We start from the raw sequence: 27878 nt of genomic DNA, 5'->3' as shown, positions 1-27878 counted from the left end.
CAGATACCCTAGTGGAAGGGCTGGCCCATCAGGCTTTAGTCCCCCGGGACTGGAGAAACCTAACCAAGGCAGTTCTCCCTGGGCTGCTCTTTATGAAATGGATGGCCTATTACCAGGAGGAATGCCGAATCTTGGGGGAAAGAAATCAGAACGCCAATCCCGCCATCCCCTTAACCTACGGCATGCTTACGGGGACAGCCGAGCCACATACCACAGGCCTACAACAGTCGGCCTTGCCCCCCCCATACCAGGATCAGGTTAGAGCAGCGGCACTGGCGGCATGGAGGAAATTAGATGATGGGCCCACTGAGGCCCCTATTGCAGCAATCACTCAAAAGTCCAGTGAGGATCTACCTACATTTATAGAGAGAGTGTATAACAGCCTTAAGAGGAAGTTTCCGGCTGGTCCATTAAGAGACAAATTTGTTAAAATGCTTGTGTGGGATGGGATGACAGCCGACCATAGGCTGGCCTGCGCAGGTTTGAAGGGGCATACTTTAGAGAGATGGATCGTGGCCTCTCGGAACGTTGGCTCTATGAGCCATCAACTTCAAACTATCAGAGTTGCGGTAAAGGAAGGGCAACGGGAGGGCCTACAGACTCTGATACAGGCAATGCAGCAATCAAGGGTTGCACCCCCACGTGTTTCAAATGCAGAAGGGAGGGCCATTTCCGCCGAGAGTGCCCGTCCCAGGCTACGCCTCCTATGGGAGGCGGGAAGAAAGGGGAAACTCCCCGGAAGCCCTGCCCCAAATGCCCTAAGGGTTTTCATTGGGCCCGGGACTGCCAGTCTAAATTTAACTTAAAAGGAGGAGCTTTTAACCTCCCAAGGGGGCTTCCCCCAGTCCCGGTAAAAAATGGGTTAAGACCCAAGATGGTCGTCACAATTGGAGATAAAAATTCTAAATATTTAATTGATACTAGAGCCGATCGAAAGCGAATCGGGTTCAGATCCCCAAATCCAAAGTGGCAGAGATGGTCGCCACGAGGCATCCAGTGCGGTAACGCGACCGATCCCGAAGAAGCCGGCGGGAGCCCCGCGGAGAGTTCTCTTTTCTTTGTAAAGAGCAGGGCGCCCTGGAATGGGCTCGCCCCAAGAGAGGGGCCTGTGCCTTGGAAAGCATCGCGGTTCCGGTGGCGTCCAGCGAGCTCTCTCAGGCCCTTGAAAATCAGGGGGAAAGAGTGTAAATTTTGCACTGGGCCGCAGCAGGTCTCCAAGATAAATAGCCTCTGGCATGCTGGAACAACAGCAGTCGCACATGGGACAGTAGGTCCTAAGGAGATGGGCGAGTGCCGTTCAAAAGGGATGGGCGTTCAGAAGGGACGGGCAATGGCCTGCACAAAAGTTCAAGCCCTATCTATAAAAGAGGCCATGGATTTTCATAGATTAACCCATGTAAATTGGAGGGGATTAAAACACAAATATCCTCAAATCCCTAATAAGGATTTAAAAAGAATTGTTCGCACTTGTAAATCATGTCAACCCATCTTGCAACCACCCCCCCCTTCAATCGTCCAGAGTTAATATGAGAGGCCTATGCCCCAATGGATTATGGCAAGTGGATGTAACTCATTTTCAACCATTTGGAAAACTTAAGTATATTTTTGTTTTTATAGATACCTATTCCAGGGCTAATTGGGCCTCAGCTCATTCGGGAGAAAAGACAAAACATGCTATAAATTATTTTCTTCATTGTTTTGCTATTCTTGATATTCCTAAACAAATCAACTGATAATGGCCCTTGTTTTATTAGTCAACATTCCATCTCCTTCCTACAATTATGGAAAATTATTCATACTACGGGCATTCCATATAACCCAAAAGGACAAGCTTTAATAGAAAAATATAATCATACCCTAAAGGTTCAATTACAAAAACAAAAGGGGGAGTTACTACCCCCACATGATCAATTAAGAAAAGCATTATTAACCCTAAATATTTTAAATTTTTCAAAAGACTCCAACCTGTCCCCTTTTCATAGGCATTGGACCACAGAGATTCCCTTTTCCTCCATCAAAGTAAAATGGAGAGATCCCCTGACGGGAATGTGGAGGGGCCCAGATCCCCTCATAACTGCAGGAAGGGGCTTTGGGTGTGTCTTCCCCTATGATGATAAAAGACCACTTTGGGTCCCAGCAAGAGATATCAAACACCTGCCTACAATAACTGGTAATTATGATTCCAGGAAAGAGGAAATCCCTGAAATTAGTCCTTTGTTTTTTATTTTAAAAGAAGATAGTCATGAAAACCCTAATGTTCGTCATCCTTCCCTGCAAATATGGTATAGTATGCCAGGCTTTGGAGACGCAGGTAAGGCAAGGGAAATATAAAATGCAGGCCTTTGCACCCTTGCCTCCCTGCTCTCCGATATAAATATTATCCTTGAGGAGAAATCAATGCCCATCCCCCCTTTTTTTGATTGGGGAGGGTGGAAAAAGGAGAGCAGTACAAGCCATTCTGCTCTTAATCGGCCTGGAGATTACTGCCAGAACTGCCATGGGTGTGGTAGGCCTGGAGATTATTGCCAGAACTGCCATGGGTGTGGCTGGCCTTGGGATGGCCTTTGAGTTACATAGGAGACTCCCTCCGAATAATTGATGGTGTTAAGTCTATCTCAGAAATTGTCTGAGACTTACAAGCCCAATTAGATTCCCTAGCCTATGTAATATCACAAAAAGATGGATATTAGATTTATTAACAGCCGAAAAGGGAGGCATCTGCTTGTTTTTGCAGGAACAAGATAAGATTAAGCAGCTCCAACATGATCTGGAGAGGTGGCGAGGAGATTTTCAGGAGGATCCTATCTCCTTGATGTTAAGGTCATTAAGGCATTAGCAGAATCAGTTCGCATGTATGGGGTTACAGCTTCCTTTACATTAGCCCAAGTGGAAGCTCTGGCTAGAAACTGCATGACGCCAGGGGACTGGAATGGATGAGCGTGCCTCACCCCTGGACAATTTTTGGAATGGAAGGCCTTTAACATAGAATATGCCTCTGATCAGGCTGCTGCTAATGCTCTTGCTGGAAATCCTCAATGGGATCGAGATATGATTTTAGGACAAGGGCTACATGCCCAAAATCAAACCCAACTTCCTTTGGAAGTTTATAATCAAATAAATTTTTGTGCTATTAGAGCATGGAAATCCCTTAGGAGCTCAGGGGAATCTGCTGGTAATCTAACCAAAATTATACAAGATCCTGCCGAGCCGTTCGCAGATTTCATAGCTCGTCTCCTTGAAGCTACAAGTAGAGTTTTAGGTCCTAATGTGGAGGTGGCAACACCTTTGATTAAACAGTTAGTATCATGATGCTATTAAAGAAGGGCAAACCGCCCTCGAATTACTCAAAGAACAGAAATCTGAGGAGCATAAGTCAGAACGGGCAGTTAGTGAAGCAAAGGAACCTGTCCATTCCTCACTCTATCCAAATTTATCTAAATTTAAAGGGCCAGACTCCTCTTCTGATTCTTCTGATGAAAAAAAAGGTTCGTTAAAGAAACAAATGGCATGTGTGTCGATTCATTCAGCCTCAAAAAAATCCCATTTGCCTAAATTAGATCCAGACTTTCCTATGCCCTCAGGTTTACAAAAAATTCCTCCCTCGTGTTATCCTCCTGGGCCACCGCCATCCTTACCATCTTCCACTCAGGGATCTCATAATTCCTTTTGCCCTCAAGTTTGGTCACGTGTTAGAACTGAGCTCCCGTTGGCCTTTCCTATTTTTCAAAATACACAGGGCACTTGTTTTTATGAACCAGGATTGGCGCTCTGAATATGACCACCCCTCTCCCGCCTTACAATTTCCCCAGATGGGAAAAATTAAAGCATGTTGAAGGGCTGGTAGCCAATGACGGGTAAGATTCCCAGGGGCCATGGAAACCTAAGACAGGAAGTACAGCATGATCTGTACTATCCAATGACGGGTAATCCATGGTACTCGATGGGGACAACCTAAGACAGGCACAGTCCCGATAAAATAAAAGAAAAAGGGGGATATGATGGGGTGTGTCTATACAGCGCCTAAGAAGATTCTGCCTGAGCGGCCTACGGCCTAAGGCAAAACTTTAAGTAAAGTGATGCAGCAAAAAACAGTCAAGATGGCGCCTGGAGGAAGCTAGGAAGGCGTGGTTTCCCCATTCACTATGGGTGGGGAGACTGAGCAGTTTTTCCCTTTCTACCTTTAAAAGAGCTTTCCGCACACATGAATGGCTCATGTACTGGCCTGGGATTGGCTGTAAACTACGTGCTAGTGATCTTTATCCCGGATAGGCTAGGCTATTCCTCATGGAAATTCCCCTCGTGGCTTGGTACTATATAAAGAACTGCTTGGAGAGAAATAAGGGAGATCCTGCTTGACTTGACTCCCGGCTCGTGGGTTTGTGTTCGAGTCATCGGTACTCATCATCTCGCCAAGCCCTGTCAGCTGTTGGGCAGGATTCCCAACAATTATTTACATTAGATATTTAGCATATAGTAAAAAGAAATTGTATTTCAGAAACCCAATTTTTCTTCTGAATGTACATTTTTATGATTTCATCATAGAAGTTCTGTAAATGCACCTAACTGTTCTACAAAGAATCAAATTTAGTGACTACAGATGAAGTTAAAAATTATCTGTATAAATCACTTATTTATACTTTCATTCATTTATTTGTTATTAAGAATAGTAACAGATAGAGCTGGGCCTGGTGGCACTTGCCTATAATCCCCATATTTAGGCAGCTGAGAGAGGAGAATCCCAGGTTTGAGGCCAACTTCAAAAATTTAGTTATATCCTCAGCAAAATAATGAAACCCTCTCAATAAATAAATAAATAAATAAATAAATAAATAATAAAATAAAAAGATCAGAGAGTGTAGCTCAGAGGTATTGAATCCCTGGGCTCAATCCTTAATAGCAGAAATAAAAATAGTAGCAGATAAGTAGTCAAACTTCAGATTAAATATTATAAAGACAAATTCAAAAGAAATTTTTTCAATGTTCTATACAGTATTCAATAACCAATTTGACAGTATCTTTTACTATGTAAACTAATGATGACTCAAGCAGATTTTACTAGGGATATGTATGTATGAAGTATATACGTACATATGTTATATGTATTATATATAGAAAGTAAGATTTTACAAGTTATATATGTATTCTTATTGGCGTCAACATGTACCTTTCAAATTTGTGACTACCAAAAAACACACCTATACTTCTCCATTCTTTGAAATTTTAGCTCGCCCATCTTTGTATCAGAAAAATAATTAACATTTATACACTATCAACGGTCAACAATTTATTTTTATAAAATTCTATTGCCCGCATGCATTCATCACAAAATCTGATAACGGAATTTTAAAGAAAATGATTTTGTCAATCAAAACTAATTTTAGTTTCTGGCAAGATTGCATTTGTAGTTTTGTTTCTAGAGCCCAAGGGTCCGTTTTTTTTTTTTTTTTTTTCCCTCAAGTTCTAAATTTTCAAATTGCCCATTGTCTTTCTAATTCTGTTTTATCATCTTGTGATCTAAACATCCTGTCCTTTGATTGCACTCTCTTCCCGCCCAGTGAAATCTCAAAATCAGAGATGAAAGAAGGGAAGAAAAAAAGGGTAAAAAGATAATAAAGAGGAAACAAACAAAATGGCAAACCATGATGAAAATTATAAAGAGTACCAAACAACAACAACAACAAGATGTGCCTGTCTCGGCTCTTGGTTCATTTCTACCTCTGCAGTGTCATTTGAAACATTCCTACTACTTGAATGACAATTTTGTGTGTACTACAATAGCTTCCAAGGAGAATCCTTTGTGTCCCTGCTACACTTTCTGTTAGGGACAAGATCACATCAGAGTAATTCAAGATAAAAGCATTTCTATTCTTTCTTCTCATTTGTCTCTAATATCTAAAATCTCCTATGAATTTTCCTTCTTCCCAACAAACTATCTGGCAGATTGCTTATTTTCCAGTTCACGGATCTGTAACCTTGTCACTTGATGACAAGGATTTTAACACATTTTCTGAATCAACCTTTTACCTTCAGTATCCTCTTTTCAATGTGATTATGGTGTTACTTCAAATACTTTAATTTTCTGAACAAATGAGATACAAGCTTATTGTTCAAAATTCATAAAGTACGCCGGGCGTGGTGGCGCACAATTGTAATCCCCGCGCTTGGGAGGCGGAGACAGGAGGATCATGCAGGTTAGAAGCCAGCCTTGCTGGTTTAAGAGACCCTGTTTCCAAATAAAAATATATTAAAAAAAATAGGTCTGGGAGTGTAGCCCGAAGGTAGAAGGGTTTCCAGCAACCCCAGTACCACACACACACACACACACACACACACACACACATACACACACACAATTATAAAATACAAAAGAGAACCTAGAAAGGAAAGATTGGCCTCTAATTCCAATGACCACAATTTTTAATCTTTGAATCTTTTTTTCTCTGCATAAATGTCTCTATGTATATATAATGAAAATAGGATCACACTGTGAATTGTTTTAAGCCTTATATGTTTAACTATAGGTTGTAAACTTTGTCCTCTTTTTTTTTTTTGTGGTACTAGGGATGGAACCCAGGGGCATTCACCCTCCGAGCTACACTCCAGCCCTATATTTTATTTTTTATTTGGAAACAGGCACACTGGGTTGCAAAAGGCCTCACTACATAGCTGAGGCTGTCTGTGAACCATGATCTTCCTGCCTCAGGCTCCCAAAAGCTGGGATTACAAGTGTGTGACGCCATGACCTGCTTCCTCTTTTAAAATTCTATTCCTTATTGTTAGACTCCTATGTAACTGCCTATTTTTCACTCACCACACTGAGTGCCTGTGTATTCCAAATTCAGTGCTAATCACTCAAAACACATTCTCCCTTATTATAAGCCTGTGAGACAAACACTGTTGTTTCATTGAACAATTTAACAAATACAAACTCAAAGAATACCACATGACAGTTATTCTACCTTGAGTTGAATTCCCAATGTAGTAACATTGGACATCAAAGTCTAATAAGTATTTCATACAGTTTTATATCAATTTAATATATGCAATAAAACAAACTTTATAGTTTAATTTTATTAAAATATCACTTTAATCTACCACTTGCTTTGTTCTTAAAATCAAATTTAATAAAACACAAATATTTTATCTAAAAATTAGCAATATTTTAAGAATAGTAATTGATTTAAATTATATATTAGGATGGGCATCATTATAACATACTGGAGTAGTACTTAAACTGGTACAAACTTCTAAGGTAACTTGACAAGCGATACCAATGCTTTTAAACAGCTATATCCAGTGACATAATTAATCTACTTTAGAAATATTAAGTAATCAATTGGGTTTGTATAAAGTCATGTGAATAATCCCTATAAATGTATTGTCTATGATATAAAAAAGAAAAAGATGAAATAATAACAAAAATAACTATACAAATTAGAAAATAATAAATATCAAAAAACAATTTTGAAAATCAAATTTTGAAAATATTTGTCATTAATTTTTTTAATTTTAAATATATAAATGTCATAGTATCTCAACTGTATTTTAAACTAGAAATTGAACTCAGAGGCATATTATCTCTGAGCTCCACCCACAGCACTATTTTATTTTTATTTTTTTTGTTTTGAAACAGACTCTCACCAGGTTACTGATAGTTTCACCAAGTTGCTGAGGATGGTCTCAAACCTGTAATCCTCCTGTCTCAGCCTCCAAAATACTGAGATTATAGGTATGTACAACCATGCCTGGCTCCAAATCTTTATGTTGTTTAATTACATAATATTTATCAGATGCCTATTTGAGAAGTCTCCTATATTTAGGACATCATGATGAATAACATAAACAACAACAAAAACTGAACTCTCTCCTCCCATATCAGCAGAAGACATATTTTATTTTTCTACTTTTATATGTAAGCAATTTTTATACATGTCCTTAGTTGTTTAAATTTTTAAGAAGTAAATAATTTATCTCAAAATATCATTTCCATGAAACCTGAAAAAAGGTAAACTATATGTTTAAACATATAGTTTATATAGCATATATTATTTAAAATAGATGAAGCTATAATCTTTAACTTACCCAAACAAATTGGGATTGGATAATTCCATCTTCTTACTGGTCCTGGCATACATGTAATGTGAGAATGACCCTATGTAAACAGGACAATAGAATTCAGCACACATTCATAAAAACTCTAAATCCAATAGTATAGTATGTAATTATTATGGAAATAATTTTGAATGTATATTCATGCTAATGTATGTTTTCACTTTGACTGGAAATTCTATGACTTAAAATAAAGACAATTATGCATTATTTTGGAAAATTATAAAGAAAAAACTATGATAATGGTAGAAAGTGTTAGGATTTCATAGCATAATAGAATTGTGGTTTTAATATTTTTCTACCAAAAGACATTATATTTAAGTTACTGCAATGAGTATATAAGGAAAAGGGCTCTTATATAAAAAATGGTTTATAAAAATTGCTATAATATGCAAAGTGAGTTAGATTAAAATTTATTTTAAGGTCCTTTCATAATACTATCGAAACAGGCCAAAATATATTAAATTATATGTTGAAATATAAAGCCTAAAAATCTGATTGTACTTATAAAAATAAACATTTGTCATACAATTTTAAGATTATAAATTATTAATTTTATTTTCTCTAAAGAATTTGTTTACTCAACATGGGAAATCATTTTTCCCCTTCAATATTTTAAAAATAATTTTTATATGGTCTATAGGAAAATTTTTATGAGATACACACACACAATTTTCCAAAGTTGATTGTTATGTTTACACAAATTCATAATATGCATTGTCAATCTTCTTTTTAGCAAATATATTTTTAGAAAATATGTACTAATTTGGAATGTATATATATTATATTCACATATAATATATAAAAAATAATAATTATATATAATATATAAGTAATCATGAAAATTTTCTTTAATGCTGTCAGCAGAACTTTAATCTCAAATTTAAGCCAACTAAGAATTAAAATATCAAATCCTACCTGAATAGACAAAAAAGAAAGTAAGATTAATTTTGGTTCAAAAAATTTTATTTGTTACTTTCAAACACAACAAATTTATTTCATAGCTTCAATTTTCCATACATTTATTTTACTAACAAACTAAACTATAACTTAAGGCAAATTTAGCAACCCAGGATCAAGATTACCATAATGCCTATGGATTATCCATCATTGATTTGTTAACATATTCTGAAAGGGTAGTGAAAACTAAGACTATCATTTTAACATAGACTTACCTGAAGAGAATAGCCTTGGTCGCACTGGAATGATACCACATCACCAACCATGTATCTGTCTCCAATTTTGATTCCACTGCTAGGAGTTTGTGGCTCAGGACAAGAATCCAAACCAATTGCTACAAATATTTAATGATAATAATATAAGTAACTTTCAAATGAATAATACTTAAATTTTGTGTGTTAACTGTCCAAACTGAATGTTGGCATCATATCAAAGTGCATTTTACACTGAGAACTTTCTGTGGAAAAAAAACTTAACTGAAAGGCATATTCAAACTCCATTATACAACTATATATATATATTTTTTTAATTTTTATGGCACTGCCATTAAATAGCCTTGTGTTTATATGTCAATTATTGTTTAACTCCAATCTTAAATGGATCTTACTAAAAACAAAAATAAAAGCTCCTAAAAAGAAAATCACTAAATGAAAATTGCAAGAACCCTTCCTAAAGTAATCATTCAACCAATAATAAAAAATAAAGAGAAAATTAAGATAATTATTAAAACATAAAAGGAAACTGGGAGGGGTAATCTGCTTAGCATGTGTGAATCCCTGAGTTCCATCTTTAGCATTGAAAAAAATGAGGAAAAAAGTGAAATAATACTTGTAAAGCATTCTTAGAAATGTGAATATCAAATTATTTATTATTTTGTCTCCATTACCTACTTCCTCCCTTCTACTGTACAGAAACGGCTTTTTGGCATGTGAGTAAATTTAAAAATTTTTTTATTGTATTATACTTTTTTAAATGTAATTAAAATAAGACTTCTTTACTTTGAGCAGGTTATTTCTCTCTGTTAGTTTCATAGCATCAACCTCTGCAGTTCCTGATGATGAATAAGTAATTATGTGATCAGTTGTTCAATGCTTATCTCCATCAATGGAATTTATTTATTTATTTATTTATTTTGCGGTACTGGGGATGGAACCTAGGGCATTCTAGCTCTGAGCTACACCCCCTCCCCTAATTTTTTATTCTTTATTTTGATACAAGGTCTCACTGAGTTGCAAAAGACCTCACTAAGTAGCTGAGGCTGATCCTCCTGTCTCAGCCATCTGAATGCTGGGATTATAAGCGTGTGCCACCACGCCTGGCTCCATCGATGGAATCTTGAGAAGTGCTGTCCACAGCCAAGAAGGCATTCAACAAACATCACTCACATGATGAGAGCATAGTGTAATAAAGAAAGTGAATTCCTATCTTGATTCTTGCTTAATAAATATAAATGCCTAATTCAGAAAATGGAAGATACTTTAATAAAAGTATTCTGAATAGCTTAAATTGCATTGCACTTAATGATAGAAAATGATGTAAATGCAATGACTAGAGATACAATAAATTAAGGCAGCAAAAAGCAGGAGTAAAACTGTCATTTGGGAACACAACTGATTGAGACAATCAGAATTAGAATAAAGGAGCCTATAGACTGGAATTCCAATGTCTTGTGCCTTAATTAGGCCTCAAAGCATACATTAGGTCCAATAGATCTTGTATGCTGTTTTGGTTTCCAATTGAACTTATTGACCTAGAAACAATAACTAGTTACCATTATATTGTAATTTTTTAAATTTTTATGAGCTTAGCTTCACCTGATATTTTTCAACCATATTTCCAGTACTTGGGAGGATGAAACAGAAGGATCACAGGCTGAAGGCCAGCCTCAACAGCTTAGAGAGAGCCTTGCCAATTTAGGGAGACACTAATTCAAAATAATATAAATACAGAAAATAATTTCAGACGGGCTAGGATGTAGTTTGGATGTAGAACATTCCTGGGTTCAGTTCCCAGTATAAACAAATATATATTGTCAGCCATGGTGGTGCATGCCTGTTATCTCAGTAATCAGGAGGCTGAGATAATAGGATCACAGCCTCGAGGCCGCTTTAGCAATTTACCAAGGCTATCAGAAACCTAGTGAGACTCTATTTCAAAATAAAAAATAAAAATAAGCCTGAAGGTATACCTCAGTTAAAATGCCACTAGGTTCAATCCCCAGTAACACACATACATACTACATACACAAACATGAAATACGTGTATATTTATATATGTGAAATACATAAAATGTTTTAAAATATATATATTTAAAATGTGTTTAACTGTTGTTTCCCCAACTAGTTTTTGAGAGTCAAGAAGAAACAAATTTTCTAACCTTTCTTTTAATCTCATTTAATAGGTCTCACACACTAAGTAGTCTTATTTTCTAGAGGCCTTTTCAGGAATTACTGATAATAAAGATGTGAGTTATATTATGAACATATACGTCTTGCCAATATTAGTACATCTTCCTTTGTTGTATTCTTAATTTCTTGGGAGAACTGAAAACTAAATATATTATTCTTCACCATTAAGGTCCTTTCTGCAATCATTCTTACTGACAAAAAATTTTGCACATAATTCTTGCTTTTTCTATCAAGTACTCAATTCTAGTTCACCTATATAGAAAAATATCAATGCCAAGCAACAGTGATTTTTTTTCCTTTGGTAGTAGGATAAATAAAGTTACATGACAATGATGCCTTGAATACTGATAACACATAAAACCATAGCAAAAATGTTTGTAAAAGTCTTAACTTAAAAAAATAATACAAAATTTTGTAAAGTAGCAAGTTAGTGAAAAAAACTCTTGAATGCCTGTGTTTATGAAGAAAACTGCCTAAAAAAAAAAAAAAGACCAATTATAGTGATTATGATGCTGGGTTGTAAAATTATTTCTAGTTTGTGTCCTTATATTTTTCTACATTTGTATTTTAAATAATTCAGATTGGAAATAATTCATGTTTCAAATAATTCATTTGGAAATGCAGAAAAATGCAAACATGAATTATTTTTGGACATAATAAAATATATTAATCAAATGAATTACTACTAGTGGATATCTTGGAGGTACAAGCACATCTTCCCTTCTATTTGTTTAGATCATATTGAGTTGGACTAGATAATTTCTGTTGGACATGAACAAGAGAAAAAGTAAACTAATTAGATTATCAGATAAACGAGAGTAGTCAGATGGGGGTGTTTGGAAGTTATTTTTTATGTATACTAAAGAAAAAAAGCTGAAATACCTGAAAATTCCTCAGTTCAAAATTTTAAACTATTATTTATTTATTAAAAAACACTGAGTGATCGGGCCGGGCGTGGTGGCGCACGCTTGTAATCCCCGCGCTTGGGAGGCAGAGACAGGAGGATCGCGCAGGTTCGAAGCCAGCCGCGCGCGCTGGTTTAGGAGACCCTGTTTCCAAATATAAAATGTAAAAAGAGGTCTGGGAGTGTAGCCCGGAGGTAGAAGGGCTTCCAGGAACCCCAGTACCACCAAAAAAAAAAAAAAAAAAAAAACACTGAGTGATTAAAATTATCTTAAAAAAATCCTACTTAAGAATTACTTTTCATTTATTTAAGGGATAAAAATCAAGATGTTATTTAAAAAATTCAAGAAGAAAAAGGGAATTCTTGTGAAAGTGCTACAGGTTTCCCATCTCTTTAATCAAAGTTGGTCTTTTTCTTAACAATGGCAATCAAAATACTGAGCTGTTTTAAGCTTTCTGGGTTTAAATTTTGTAAAATTATGTCTTTGGCATTCAAAGATGCTCTCTGGACGAATCTTTTTTAATGGAACAGGATTAATTATTCTGTTGTTTTAGACCAAAACAAACAGAAATGGATTCAGGGAGAAACCCATATAAAAAATTGCAGTTATGTTTGCTTTCAAATTACAGCCAGAAGATACCTTGGTTGAAAATATTAAATCCTCATTTCTTGGCATTATTAGTATTTGTTGGTAACTGAAAATTTTTCTTTTAAACCATTAAGTTCACAAAACAATCAATTTAGAGCAAGAAATTTTAATTACACTATTAAAAACTGATTGTGTGTGTGTGTGTGTGTGTGTGTGTGTGTGTGTGTGTTTTCTAGTATTCCATATTGGTTTTGAATGAGTCTTTAATATAATGAAGTAACAAGACTGGGAGGGGAAAAAAGATTAATTATTTCTAAGACTTCCAGTAACACTGTGTTGATAAAGGAAAATATGACACATAAATTTTACTTGATACCCTATATATACATTTATTGAACATGAAAACCAAAAATACTGGTTTTACATATATGTGAGAAAGGAGTAGAAAATGAATCATGTGTCTTTGCATAAGAGGTTTTATTTAGTGGTAGTAAAGATATTCTTCTAAATATATTGCATTTATTCAATTTTAATATTTTCTCTAAATAATAAATGCAAAATAGATATTTTTGCTATCTTCATGCTACTTTTGACAATTTTTTAAATATATAACAGAATTGTAATTTGACATGCCACATTTAATCATTATAAAGATAGCAGTTTGAGAACAATGTAGAAGACTAGTCTATTCAGATAATTGTTTCATAAGAAATAACTCATATGTTTACTGGAAATTATATATTTTATTAATTTATTATTCTGGAGGGGAAGGAGTGTGTGATATTGTGGCAAAGAATGTAGTAAGTTAAAAGAATGAACTTCTAGATTTCTAAGAAGTTTCTTTTTTTCTTTCTCTCACCCCTTCTTTTTTAAGAGTCAAAATGTTTTTCCCCAAAATATACTGGAGCATTCTGGGGAAAGTAGTAAAAAAATTAACTGAAAAAGGAAGCAGAAAACAAATTGTAAACAATCTTATAATCTTAACCAAGGCAAGGAGTTGTACATTTCTTCTGCGGATATTCAGTTCAATTATCCATCTTTTTTATTGAATTGTTTTTCAGTGTTGCTTAACTGAACAGATACTTCTTGAAAGAAAATATACAATGACCAATAAATATGCAAAGATTCTCAATATTATCAGCAATCAAGGCAATGCAAATCAAAACTACACTGAAATTCCATCTAACCCTTCAATTATCAAAAATCATAAAGGCTGCTGAGGTTATGTGGAAGTAGGAAAACTTATACACTGGGGGTGGGGTTATAAATTAGTATAGCAACTATGAAGATTTGTAAAAAAGGTTCCTCAAAAGACTAGGAATGAAATCACCATATGACCCAGCTGTACCACATGTCACTCCTCTATGTCTTTTCAAAAGTATTAAAGTAAGATTACTATAGTGATACGTACATATTCATGTTTATAGCAGCATAATTTACAATAGCAAGATTTTGGAATCAACCTAGATGCCTATCAACATATAAGTAGAAAAAGAAAATGTGCTATATAGAGAGAGTGGAGTTTTATTCAGCCATGAAAGCAGAACAAAACTATGACATTTGCAGGTAAATGGATGAAACTAGAGAATATTATACCAAGTGAGATTGAGCAGTCACAGAAAGCTAGGGGGTCTAATGTTTTATGTGTGTAAGATAGAGAGAAAATAAAAATCAAAGTGGACTTTAGAAAATGAGGGGAGAGATCAGTCGAGTAGTAGAAGGGGGAGAGGGACATGGAGAGAGGAAAAGGGAGAACTGATGAAGTACAAAGTTAAAATAATGCTACATTCATATATGATGGTAAAACTATCAATATGACTAAGATTATGAGGACGGGTGGGTAGTAGTGTGGGATCCAAAAAGAAATGCACCGAGGGCTGTAAGCAGGTATGTATCACATTGAACCTCACTATGATGTATAAATCTACTGCACTGATAAAAGTATATATAAAAGTGTAACCCCTTATGTCTGTCCTGGCTCTACTAGTTGCATTTTAGGGAATTTTATTTCTTTGTTTTATTTTATATAAGGAAAGTCTGGCATATTATCTATGGCTTACTTGTTTTTCATTCTTTTGAAAAGGATGAGAAAATACTGACTTCATAATCATATTTTTTTTATCCTGATGACTGACCCAAAGGTATTCACCCTCCAAGCCACAGCCCTATTTATATTTATTATTTTGAAACAGGGTTTAAGTTTTTGAGGCAGTCTTCAAACCTGTGATCCACCTACATCAGGCTCCCAGGTACTGAGATTCGAGGTATGTACCGCCATGTCCAGCTCATATTGATATATTTAAGAACAGCAAACAACAAAAAAAGATAATTCAAGAAAAGAAAAATATAGGCCTATATTCTTGATGATCTTAGACCCAAAACTGCTTAAAAAATACTAGCAACATGCATTCCAAATTACATCAAGAAAACCATATACAATGACCAAACAGAGTTCATCCCGGAGATGTAAGGCTGGTTCAATATACAAAAATCTATCCATGTAATTCGTCACATAAACAGAACCAAGACAAAAATCACACAATAATTTCAATAGCCATTGAAAAAGCACTAAATAAGATCCAACACCCATTTATACTAAAAGCATTGCAGAGAATCAGAATAAAAGAAACCTACCTCAACATCATAAAAGCAATATACAATAGGCCCACAGCCAACATCATATTAAATGGGGAGAAACTTTGAAAGTTTTCCCTAAAAACAGGAACAAGACAAGGATGTCCATTATCACCACTTCTTTTCAATATAATACTCGAGCCTCTAGCCAGAGCAATTATATATGAGAAGGAAGTCAAAGGAGTACAAATAGAATAAAACTATCCCTATTTTCAGATGACATGGTACTATACTTAGCAGACCCAACAAACTCAACCAAAAGGCTAAGAGAGCTGATCAACAAATTCACCAAATTGTCTGGATACAAACTCAATCTTAAAAATTTAAAACATTTCCTGTATGCCAAGCATAAATATCCACTAAAAAATCTAGAAATTACTTCTACTCACTATGTTCCATAAAATTATAAACATATAAGAATGTGTTTTACCTCCTAACCAAAGAGGTAAAAGACCTCTACAAAGACATATAAAACAAAATCAAAGAAGACCTTAGGATATGGAAAGATCTTCCATGGTCTTGGATAGGAAGAATGAATTTTTTCAGATGGCCATTCTCCTAAAAGTTATCTGCAGATTCAGTGCAATACACATTAAATTACCAAGGTCTTTCCTCACAGACAGAAAAAGCAGTCCTTAAATTAATTTAGAACTCCCCCCCAAAAAACAACCAGGATAGCCAAAATAGTTCTTAGGAACAAGAATCATACTGGAGGCATCACAATACCTGACTTCAAACTATACTACAAAGGCATAGTAATAGAAATAGCATAAAATTGACACAAAAACAAACACATAGACCAATGGAGCAAAATAGAAGACTCAGCAAAAAATCTGTATACATACAGCCAATTGTTTTTTGAGAAGGGGTCCAAAACATAACTGGAAAAAAGATAGTTTTCTCAACAAATAGTGTGGGCAAAATTGGTTAACCACATGCAGAAAAAATGAAAATAAACACCACTTTCTCACCCTGCTCAAGATTCAATTCAAGATAGATCAAAGACTTGGAAATCAGAACAGATACCCTGAAGTTCTCTAAAAAGATCATAAGTCCAACACATCAACACATAGGCACAGGTAAAAACTTTCTAAACAAAACCCAAAGGCACAAGAAATTAAAAGGTAAATCAATTCATAGTATTGCATTAAATTGGGAGTGTCTGTACAATAAATAAACAAACAAAATGAAACAAAAAATCTATCAAGAACCACAAAAGGGAGCTAACAGAATGGGAGAAAGCTTTTGAGAACTATTTCTCAGATAAAGGACTAATATCTAGAATATTAAAAAAAAAAGCTTAAAAAACTCACCACTAAGAAAACAAATAATCCAATCAAAAATGGGCAAGTGAGCTGGACACAGTGGCCCATTCTTATAATCCAAGCATTTGAGAGCTGAGATAGGAGGATAGCAGTTCACTGACAGCCTCAGCCACTACTTAGCAAGGCCCTTTGCAATTCAGTGAGACTCTTTTTCAAAATAAAGAATGAAGAATAGGGCCAGTGTACCTTGGAGGCAGAATGCCCCTGGGTTCCATCCCCAGTATGGCAAAATAAAAGGGGGGAGGGCAAGTGAACTAAATACACAAGTCACAAAACACAAAAGAAATTCAAATGGCCAATAAATGTATGAAAAATGTTGAAGATCATTATCAATCAGAAAGACACATATCAAATCTACCCTGAGATTTTAAATAACCCCAACTAGAAGGTAAATCATTCAAAACAAATGCTGTTGAGGTTGCAGAGAAGTGCGAACGCTAGTACATTGTTGGTGGGATTGCAGATTAGTGCAACCACTTTGGAAAACAGTATGGAGGATCCTCAGAAGAATGGAAATGAATCCAGCAATATCACTTCTGGGTATCTACTCAATAGAATGGAAACCAAACTACCAAACTAATGTATGTGTATCTATTTTCATAGCCTCACAGTTCACAATTGCCAAACGATGGAACCAGCAAGATGTCCATCAACAGATGAATGGATTATTAAACTATGGGATATGTACACAATAGAAATTTACTCAGCCTTAAAAAAGAACAAAATTATGTCATTTGTGGGAAAATGGATGAAACTAAAGAAAAATATGCTGTTAGTTCAGTCAGTCACAAAGAGTAAAAATTCAGATACTCTTCCTAATATGTGGAACCTAGGGTGGAATAGAGCCATAGTAGAAACTCTAAATGAAGAAGGAGAAACCACAGATGAGAAAATAAGGCAACCTAGCCAGGCGTGGTGGCACACTCTTGTAATCCCCGAGCTTGGGAAGCGGAGACAGGAGGATCGCACTGGTTTGAAGCCAGCCCCGCTGGCTTAAGAGACCCTGTTTACAAAAATAAAAAAGTATAAAATAGATCTGGGAATGTAGCCCAGAGGTAGAAGGGCTTCCAGGAACCTTAGTACCATCAAAAGAACAAAACAAAACAAAACAAACAAACAAACAAACAAAAAAACCCCAAAAAAGAAAATAAGGCAACCTAACTGAAGGGGATGTGAGTGAGGAAGAGTTAAATTTTCTAATGTACATGATGTACATTCACAAATATCTCAATCACTAAGCCAAACATGAGAAGGAGGGAGGGAGGAATGAATGGAGTGGGAATTGGGGAAGGGCTAAATGAATGATACGTGCATGTATGTCTCTACCACTTTGTTCCTCATCAATAAATATGACTACAATATACCAATAAAATAATTAAGAAAACAATACATATGTATTAATAATACATACATATAACTTAAAATTGTTCCAGGGATATGGGAATAACTCCCCAAAATATTGATTAATATTATTACTGAAGTTGTTCCAGGCACAGAAGTGAGGTTATCAGTTAGAATTTTAGAAACATGAATGTTAAAGAATATTTTCTAGCTGTCATAAAGGGTATGTTTTTATTTACAATTTATAGTTTTACATAAATAGTCTAGGAATATTTATATAAAGAAATTATTGAAATATTTATACAAAGTACCAACAGTTTAAGTACTCCCAATCGTTTGACTGGCTGAAATTGAGAAGATTCTTCCGTTTTCAATTAAAACATTGGCTTTGCTACAAGAAAACACACAGGACCTTTTTAACAGAGCTATTACCTCAATATATAACTAGAAAAGATAATGAAGACCAAAGTACAACATTTATAGAATTCAGAAACATAAGCTAAAACTATCTTTATGTCATTGGTCAAAAGAGGTGAAGAATTAATAAGATAATCCAGAAAAAATGTGATAAAAATTATTATTAATGAGTAAGGGCTTTATAGCATTAAGGAATGAAATGTGTTTATAAAGATTAATTATACTTATTTACATATAACATATTTTTAGTTAATAGCAACTGAAATTAGTAATGAGAAATACTAATAACTTAATTGAAGCAGGAGGTGTTTCTACAATTCATATTTTATGAGCTGGTGATGTGTATAAAACAGTTAAAACAAGAAAATTAGAGTAAGTAAAATATCATTAATCCTAAAAACTCTGTTTTCCTCAAATAATCAATTATATAATTAGCCCATGGGAGAAGAACATTTTTAGTGATTATAAAAGAAAACTCATTAAGACCTTATGCATTATCTCTTAAGCATGTTGCTTGTGGATGGAAACACCTAAATAATGTTTGTGCTGAATCAAATCTTTTATTGTTTATAAGACAGAATAAAATGAATAAATTTCTGGAAATTTACTATTTTGTGACTCTTTTGATGCTTTTAGATATTCAAACCAGCCGTACAACTATTTTATAGGAAGCAAAGGCCAGCAGATCACCTGATTTGCCAGGATTTTTAGCAAACTTATAGGTGGCAGATATACTGAGTGCTCTTAAGTATATAGAGAAAAGAAAATGTATTCCTAATGTAACATGTGCATTTGCTTTCTCAGCAGCTATGGCCTGAGATCATTGAGGACCTCTGGACATCCACAAAAAAAAAAAAAAACCTTGTAAATTTCATACCATTACTGCATATAGTTACTTGTTTTACAATATAGATGTTTTATATGTACAAAACAGAACTCTGTTCATTTATTTGTAGGTGATTCAAGGTCCCTCTGGCATTTTCCATTAGTGTTACTCAAATTATGTTTCAAAAAATTAAAACAAGAGAGAGATGAAAATGATGTATGCATATTACAACCCATCTAACAGCCCAATCCCAGACTGCGGAGGCGCTCCTCAAATTTAGGTAGCAGAGCACCTGGAAAATACAAGTTCTCTTTGTGGACACTTACTAACAATTGATATAAGTAATGGCATCCCAAGAAGTAAGAACAATTTTTTTACTTCAGATATGTAACATATATGATTATTAATTATTTATTATTATTGTAACAGATATGATTATTTAAGATATGCAATTATAACTGTAAGCACATTTACTAAATAATAATAATAATAAATAATGGTAATAATAGCCAAAGTAACAAAACAACAGAAAATACATGTTATTAAACTAACAATCATTTCTATTTGCCCATACTATTATGGATTAGGAATCAGAAAATTGCAATACTTTATATAGAGAAATCTTGGGAAAATGTACTAACTCAATACAACTACATTTATTTATAGGAATCTTTAGCACACATTTTCAACACAAAGAATGATTTTGCTTTATGTCAACTGATGATAAATCATGTCAGAAAAAAAATCAAATACGAATCAGAACCTCCTAACTAAAGTTAACTATTCAGCTTCTCTCTGTTTAACAGAGAGAATTTTATTCCTGAAGATGATTTATTTGTTTTAGGTTTCTTTATGTCTTCCAACATCGTCAAACTGTATTTTTTTTAATCCTACCTGCCTCTTTTTCTTTTTAATTTCTTTTTCTTTTTTTCCATACTGGGAATGAAGCCAGGGGCATTTTACTTCTGAGATATTCCCCAGCCATTTTCATTTTTATTTTGAAAAATTGCCTCTCTAAATTGTTGAGGTTGGCCACAAATCTGAGGTCTTCCCATCTCAGCCTCTAAAATATTGAGATTATAGGTGTGTGCCCTACTATGCCCAGCTCCCTTTTCCTCTTTGATATCTCCTTTGTTATTAACAAAAAGCAAAATTGGCTTCTTTGCTCCATCTTTCCATTAGTATAAGCTATTTAAAATGTTAGCTACTCTTCATGAACTTGTTAGAATAAATATGCTAAAAACTTTAAAGTTTCAGGAAAAGTCATTGGAGTAAGATCTAAATTGAGAAACATTTATTTATTTTCTCACATTGCATGTCTGTAATTTAGAAAAACTTTCCTATTTCAATTTACTTGTAAAATAGTTATAACCTCCAAAAGAACATAATTTGAGCAGAATGACTATAGCTATAGCCTCTAAAAGAACATAATTTGAACAGAATAAGTGTAAATATTAAAATACATATGTCCATTTGGTATCTATGTGACCTCTTTTCTCACTTTGCAAATAGCACCATAATAACCTTCCACACAGGTTTCACTTGTAAAAGAATACATCTAAATTGGCACTATCATTAGTTAAATTAGAAAATGCATTTAGTTCTAAGATTCCATTGCAAGCTCTGAGATTCAGTTATTATTGTTAAATAAAAGTACCTATGCTAACCTTGGTTTATTTAAATCAATACTTCATTTTATTCCAGAGAAAGGAATCAAAACTACTGTATTATAGCCCTCCTTTCGGTTTCCTTTCATAATTTCCCATCTCCATATTACTTTCTAAATAGAAGAACAGTGCTGAACAGAAAACTAGAAGTCTATCATTCAGTAGTTTGAGTTGCTTGCTCTGAAACAAAATTATCTGAGCTATACTTTATAATCAATAACTTTGATAAACCCCAACTCTGAGTTTATTCTCTAAACTTCACTTTTTATAGCCAGAAATGTGGTTAAAATATTTGTGTTGTGATTGTCAAGAAAATTAAATAAACTATGATTATGATATAATCATATAAGCATTTGGCATTGTGCCTGGCATACACTGAGCATTTGAAAAAAAAATTAGCTTTTCAATGATGAAATGATGATGGTAAAATGATAACATAATCTTCATTATGATGATTATAACAAGCATGATAGTTACATTTACCTAGTATTGGAGTTCCAAGCAGTGATTTGAAGGTTTACAGTTTACAACAGGGTGTGATATGGAGGAAGCACCCCACCCTGATAGATGTCATGGACAGACTGGCTAATGTAAGCCCCAAATGTTAGTGCTGAGCAAATTACTGAAACTGACATCTTTGTTTTAATTATTTTAAAGATAAAAATGGCCGGGTGTGGTGGCACATGCTTGTAATACCAGCATTTGGGAGACTGAGACAGAGGACTGTGGTTCGTGGACAGCCTCAGCTACTTAGTGAGGCCCTCTGCAACCCAATGAGACCGTATATCAAAATAAAGAATAAAACGTAGGGCTGGGGGTATAGCTTGGAGGCATAATGACACTGGGTTCAATTTCCAGTACCAAATAATAATAATAATAAAGATAAAAATGTATAGAATGAAATATTTGACCAAGCTACATATAAACATTTATTAAAACATGAATTTTTAGATTTTGTGTTTTTTATGCTTTTCACTGTAGATAAACATAGCTCTTTCTGTTTTCAAGAAAATACTTATTGAGGATATAAAAATAGCAACATGTTGCATTGCACTCTATAGGAAGGAAGGAATGTACAATGCACTGACCACAAGTAGTTTAATATTTATTGAGACAACTTGATGATGTTAACTAAAATTATTACCTAAACATTAATAACTGCAAAAACTAGCAGAACCTTGTAAATCAGAGCATGCCATTCCTTCACTCAATCCTTCCTAGTGATTCCTCATTTCAATTAGAGAAAAAACAATGGTTCCAAGGACTTCACTTACCCTTCCATCTCTCATTTCATTTTCTTCTACCATTTCCTCCGTGGCCTACCTACTTCTATTTTACATTATTTGCTCTAACTATTATCTTAAATACTTTCTTCTATTACCAGCAAGGTTCATTTCTATGCCAACTTCCATTCTTTGTTCAAATATCACCTTTTATAAAATTTCTCCTGACCAGGATAACACATCTCTCTCTAGCTGTAGCATTTCTGATCTCTCAAGACTCCATTTATTTTTTTTCTGTGATATATATTTTTCTAAAACATTATAGATTATTTTATTATATACTATATATATATATATATATATATATATATATTTGTGTGTATTATATATCTATCTTTATCTGATAAACTGTAAGCCTGAAAAAGACAAGAGTATATTGACTCTTTTGTTCACTAATGTGAACAATGAATGACTAATGCAGGAGTGCCCCATGTTTGTTAAATGAACAAATATACAGACATCAAGAAAGGTAAAAATGAAATGATATCAGAATTCAGAGAAAGGCAAGCCAAGCATGGTGATGCATGCTTGTAATCCCAGTACTTTAAGCTGAGACAGGAGGATCAGAGCTTTATGGCCAGCTTCAGCCACTCAGCAAGACCCTAGACAACTTAGTGAGACCCTGTTCCAAAAGAGAGAATAAAATAAAGATGATGATATAGCTCAGAAGCTCAGAGATAGACTGTTCCTGGGTTCAGATCCCAGTACCACAAAGTAGATATAGAAATTAAAAAGATCAGAAAAAGAATTCTAAGCTGAGCTGACTGGGTCAGTGAGGTTAAAGGTGAGTATAGAATCCAGTATTTAAGTTCTTTCAGCTAAAACAGAGCTTGTCAAATAGAGTACAAATGGTGAAGAAAGAAGAAAAGCATGCCATATCAAGAAAAAAGTAGTAATTTCTTCAATTTAGTAAAAGGATTTATAAAATATTTCTGTAAGAATTACATATGTTATAGTTTTCATAGAAAGCAAAAGAGTATTTAGTGGATAATAGGAAGAGAATAATAAATAATCATATATAAAGCAGTATTAATAAGACCATGATAAAACAAAGATATATTGAGCAGAAGGGATATGTGGTATGATTGATGAAAATGACTAATAATAATAATAATAATTAATAATAATAATGTGACCCAAATGAGGGGAATGAGAGGGGGAGAGGAAAATTCTATAATGTACATGATAAACATTCAAAAACATATCAAAGTCAATCACTAAGCCAAACATGAGAAGAAGGGAGGGGAAGGGAATGGGGTGGGAATTGCTGAAGGGCTAAATGAATGATGTGTGCATGTATGCCTCTACCATCTTGAACTCCATTAGGATATATGACTACAGTGTGTCAAGAAAAAGAAAAGAATATTAAGGGTCTGAAACCCCAAAATCAGAATGTCATTTTCTCAAGTTCAAAGGGGAAAAGAGCACAGTGAAGATTAAAATCTAGTTTATCTGCAAGCATTTGCCTTTTAAGTAGATAGAAAACAGGTTTTGTCTGTGTGGTAACTGTACCATCAAGTAATCTAGATTTCTTTTTCCTGAAAACCTCATCAGTGAGTACAAAAATCAGATGGATGAAATACTCACTTGCTGAGAGGAAACTCAGCCAAAATTCTATTTCCCAAGACAGAAGAACACCTGCCATGTATCCTGAAACCTTTACTATTTAAAATATTCCTTTGGGAATATAGTAAGTCTGCCCTTTTTTTTTAAATAGAAAGCCTTAAAGTCTTCTGCATCTGTTGCTGGTATTCATAGTGTGATTATGAGACGCTTTATTTCCCCAATGTGATTCCTCCCTTATGTTACCCTGTAGGCAGAACTTTTATCTCAGAGACTGTCACAACTGAAATGCCAAAGATGTGCAGTGAAATAAGTCTCTCCTCTACAGAAAAAAGTTAATACAACTGCATGCACACACCACTCACATACATAATTATTTTGCCCAGTCCCCAACTGTTTAGGGATTTTGCTTTATAATAATATCCAGACTTAGAAATTAGATATTTTAATAAAATTCTTATAGCACTTGAGTAGAAATATAAATTAATATAACATTATGAAAAACTTTATGGGCATTCCTCATGAAAACTAGAAATGCAATTGTCATATTATCCTGCGAATCCATTTCCTTTCTCTGAAAGAAAGAGAATCATGTCACTCTCAAGGTTACTTCAGCACAACACACAATAGCTAAGTTATGGAATCAACTTAGATCCTAATAAAGAAAGTGAAGCACATATACTCAATGAGATACTTTTCAGCCATAAATGTTTGAAATACTGTCATTTGTGGCAACATAGATAGAAATGGAGGACCTCAGGTTAAGTGACATAAATCTGACAGAGAAAAACAAATAATAAGTGTTCCCACTTAAATGTGGAAGCTTAATTATTTGATTGCCTGGAAATACATAGTGGAATAGTGTTGGTTATCAGAGTTTGGGGAGAGTTTTGGAGCTAAGGGAGGAGAGAGTATGGTTAGTTGATACAGATCTGCTATTAGGTATATGAAATAAATGCTAACATTCTATAGCACAGTAGGGAAACTATGATTGACAACATTTAATTGTATGTTTCAAATTAGCTAGTAGAAAGAAGCTCTTTAATGTTCCCAGCAAGAAGAAAAGATAAATGCTTGAAGTGATGGATATAACAATTAACTTGATCTGATCATTACATATTGTATGCCTCTATGGAAATATCATGCTATACTTAATAAATGAAATGTGCAATTATAGCTTAAAAAACACAGCTTTTTCTTACAGGAACTATGTATCACATGGGATAATTTGAAATTTTTTTCAATGCATAAAGAAGTTCTTTAAAATTTCTTGGTCTAGTTAATACAATTTATTTCTACTAATGAACATGCTCTTGAAATACCAAAACAGATGCTTCTTCACTAAGGGAAGTTGACATTTTTGAAATTTTAAATACATTATTTAAAAAATAATCCACTGTGCTTTGGTAGAGAGCACTTCATTTCCCGAATTTTTAGAGTGTGCCGAGTGAACAGTAGCTCTTCTGACTGCCCCGCTGGATGCTGTTCCCAACCACAGCTGCTCTGTGTGGCACTGCATCCACCAAAAACATCTTAGCTGCTAGTAAACCTGTTATTAATGACGAAGCCAAAAATTCTGCCATGTCTTCTTTTATCAGTTTGTCCTTAAAACCCAGAGAAGAATTTATTAGTCATTTTAATTCTATAAAGCTATACGTTACATTTTTGTTCAAGCTGCCACCATTCTCTTGGACTTAAATTTAATATTTTGCAAAGGCTATGTTAATGATTTTAATGTTTAGAAAATATATTTTAAAACATGAAGAATACTCCAAGATTTTAAATTAATCAAAGAAATGGTAGACATATTCTAGTACTAATTTCATTACTTTTGTGTATCATTGTCTTTCTTTTTTCTTTTTTATTTATTCCTCTATTCTTATTTCCTTTTTTCTTCTATAACCAATAGCTTTCTTTTTCACATCTATTTCTTTGTATTCTATTTATCAACTATTTCATTTTTTATTTGTAGTTCTGATTCTAATGTAGTGTCACTGATGTTGATCTAAAGCAACACAGGCACCAATGTATTATTAGGTGACAATGTCAGTGTATGTAGCACTTACTGAATAATTTATTTAATTTATCCAAAAAGAAAGGCCATTGTCTACCAGAGAATATTTTGGTTACTGCTAAGTTGTGACTAGTTAAAATTACTAAGTATTATATCAATGATGAGACAGGAAGATATCAGGTTCAAGGCCAGCCCCTTCCATTTCACAAGATCTTGTTTCAAAATTAAAAATCATAAAGAGATCTGGGGTTGTATAACGCCTTGTGTTCAAAATCTGTAATAAAATAAAATAAAAATAAGAAAGGAAAGCCGGGCGTGGTGGTGGTGGCTTAAGAGACCCATTTTCACATTAAAAAGTATAAAATTAGGTACTGCGAGTGTAGCCCGGAGGTAGAAGGGTTTCCAGGGTTAGGGTCAGCCTCCCAGTACCACGAAGAAGAAGAAGGAGAAGAAGAAGAAGAAGAAGAAGAAGAAGAAGAAGAAGAAGAAGAAGAAGAAGAAGAGGAGGAGGAGGAGGAGGAGGAGGAGGAGGAGGAGGAGGAGGAGGAGGAGGAGGAGGAGGAGGAGGAAGAGGAAAGAAAGGCATATCCTTAGGGATTACCTTGAACCCAAAAACATCTGTTTGAGAACTTTTACTTAGAATATGTGGATTCAAAGCTAATAAATTAAATATCATTCTCTTTGATTAGCCTCCAGACCAGTAGAAGAATTGACAATCTTAGGATTTAAAGCAACTGCACATAAAATATTTTGATGGATCATTTGTTCTCAAGCTCATTCAATGCTAAGTTCTTTCTCCCAATTTTCATTGTGATGCAGAAAAGTAATTCAGGAAATGCTGACATGCCTTGATTGTTTGTTCTATAAACATAACTAGTTGTAACATAATTGGGTAAATGTTCACAAGCATAGGAGGAACATATTTTATGTAATAAAGTTTTTACTCAATTAGGAAAGATATTTACCTCATTCATCTTCCAGTTCCCATACAGCTTTAATCAGTGTCCTTCACATAGTTAAGCACTAACCATTACTTTCTAAATTATCATGATGAAGAATGTTGAAATTACATCTAATAAGCTTTTCCTGCCAAAGGCATTGGTTTCCATATCTAAAATTATGAGACTTAAAGCAACCAGTCATTTCTCTGTTCTAAAGCAAGCTATTATGTATTACCAACATCTATTATTTATTGATTAGTATGTAGCTCAATTTCCTTTACGTATTAAAAATGATTAAAAATTTATATACCAAAAGAGCAATTTGAAAAGTACTATCCCCAGATATCTAAGTTATCACATTAGTTTAGTTTTATCGTTTGAATACTCGTGATTGAACTCAGGAGTATTCTACCTCCAAGCTGTGCTGCCAACCATTTTTAATTTTTTACCTTGAAACAGGGTTGTGCTAAATTCCTGAGGCTGGCCCTGCCATTCTCCTGTCTCAGCCTCCCAAGTACTGGGATTATAGATGTGCAACCCCACACCCAGCTCTTGCATTAGATTTGAATGATTTTTTTTTTTTTTTTTGGTGGTACTGGGGTTCCTGGAAGCCCTTCTACCTCTGGGCTACACTCCCAGACCTATTTTTATATTTTTATTTAGAAACAGGGTCTCCTAAGCCAGCACGCGCGGCTGGCTTCGAACCTGCGCGATCCTCCTGTCTCCGCCTCCCAAGTGCGGGGATTACAAGCGTGCGCCACCACGCCCGGCCTTGAATGATCTTTTTTAAACTGTACAAATAAAGATCAAACTTGTCATTCAACAAAACATTTTAGATGTGCAAAAATAGTACATATGGGACTTAAATTTTTCTCACAGTTATTTGTGATTATGATA

The 27878-nt window shown here is 34.4% G+C and overlaps 1 protein-coding gene across 3 annotated transcripts in view; it reads right to left on the bottom strand.

Moving 5' to 3' along the window:
• The window catches only part of CSMD3 (CUB and Sushi multiple domains 3), a gene marked incomplete at both ends in the record, with an annotated part of 1156743 nt that overhangs the window by 119030 nt on the left and 1009835 nt on the right, over positions 1-27878 (bottom strand). For all 3 annotated transcript variants that reach the window (XM_080694904.1, XM_080694905.1, XM_080694906.1), the window contains 2 exons: positions 8083-8152; positions 9285-9403. In XM_080694904.1, the coding sequence (XP_080551030.1) occupies positions 8083-8152; positions 9285-9403 (189 nt within the window). The remainder of the gene's footprint in view (positions 1-8082; positions 8153-9284; positions 9404-27878) is intronic.

The sequence above is a fragment of the Muscardinus avellanarius genome, assembly GCF_963383645.1.
Source record: "Muscardinus avellanarius genome assembly, chromosome: 4".
Taxonomy (NCBI): domain Eukaryota; kingdom Metazoa; phylum Chordata; class Mammalia; order Rodentia; family Gliridae; genus Muscardinus; species Muscardinus avellanarius.
The sequence above is the reverse complement of the archived record's forward strand: the minus strand, read 5'-3'. Positions and strand labels throughout refer to the sequence as shown.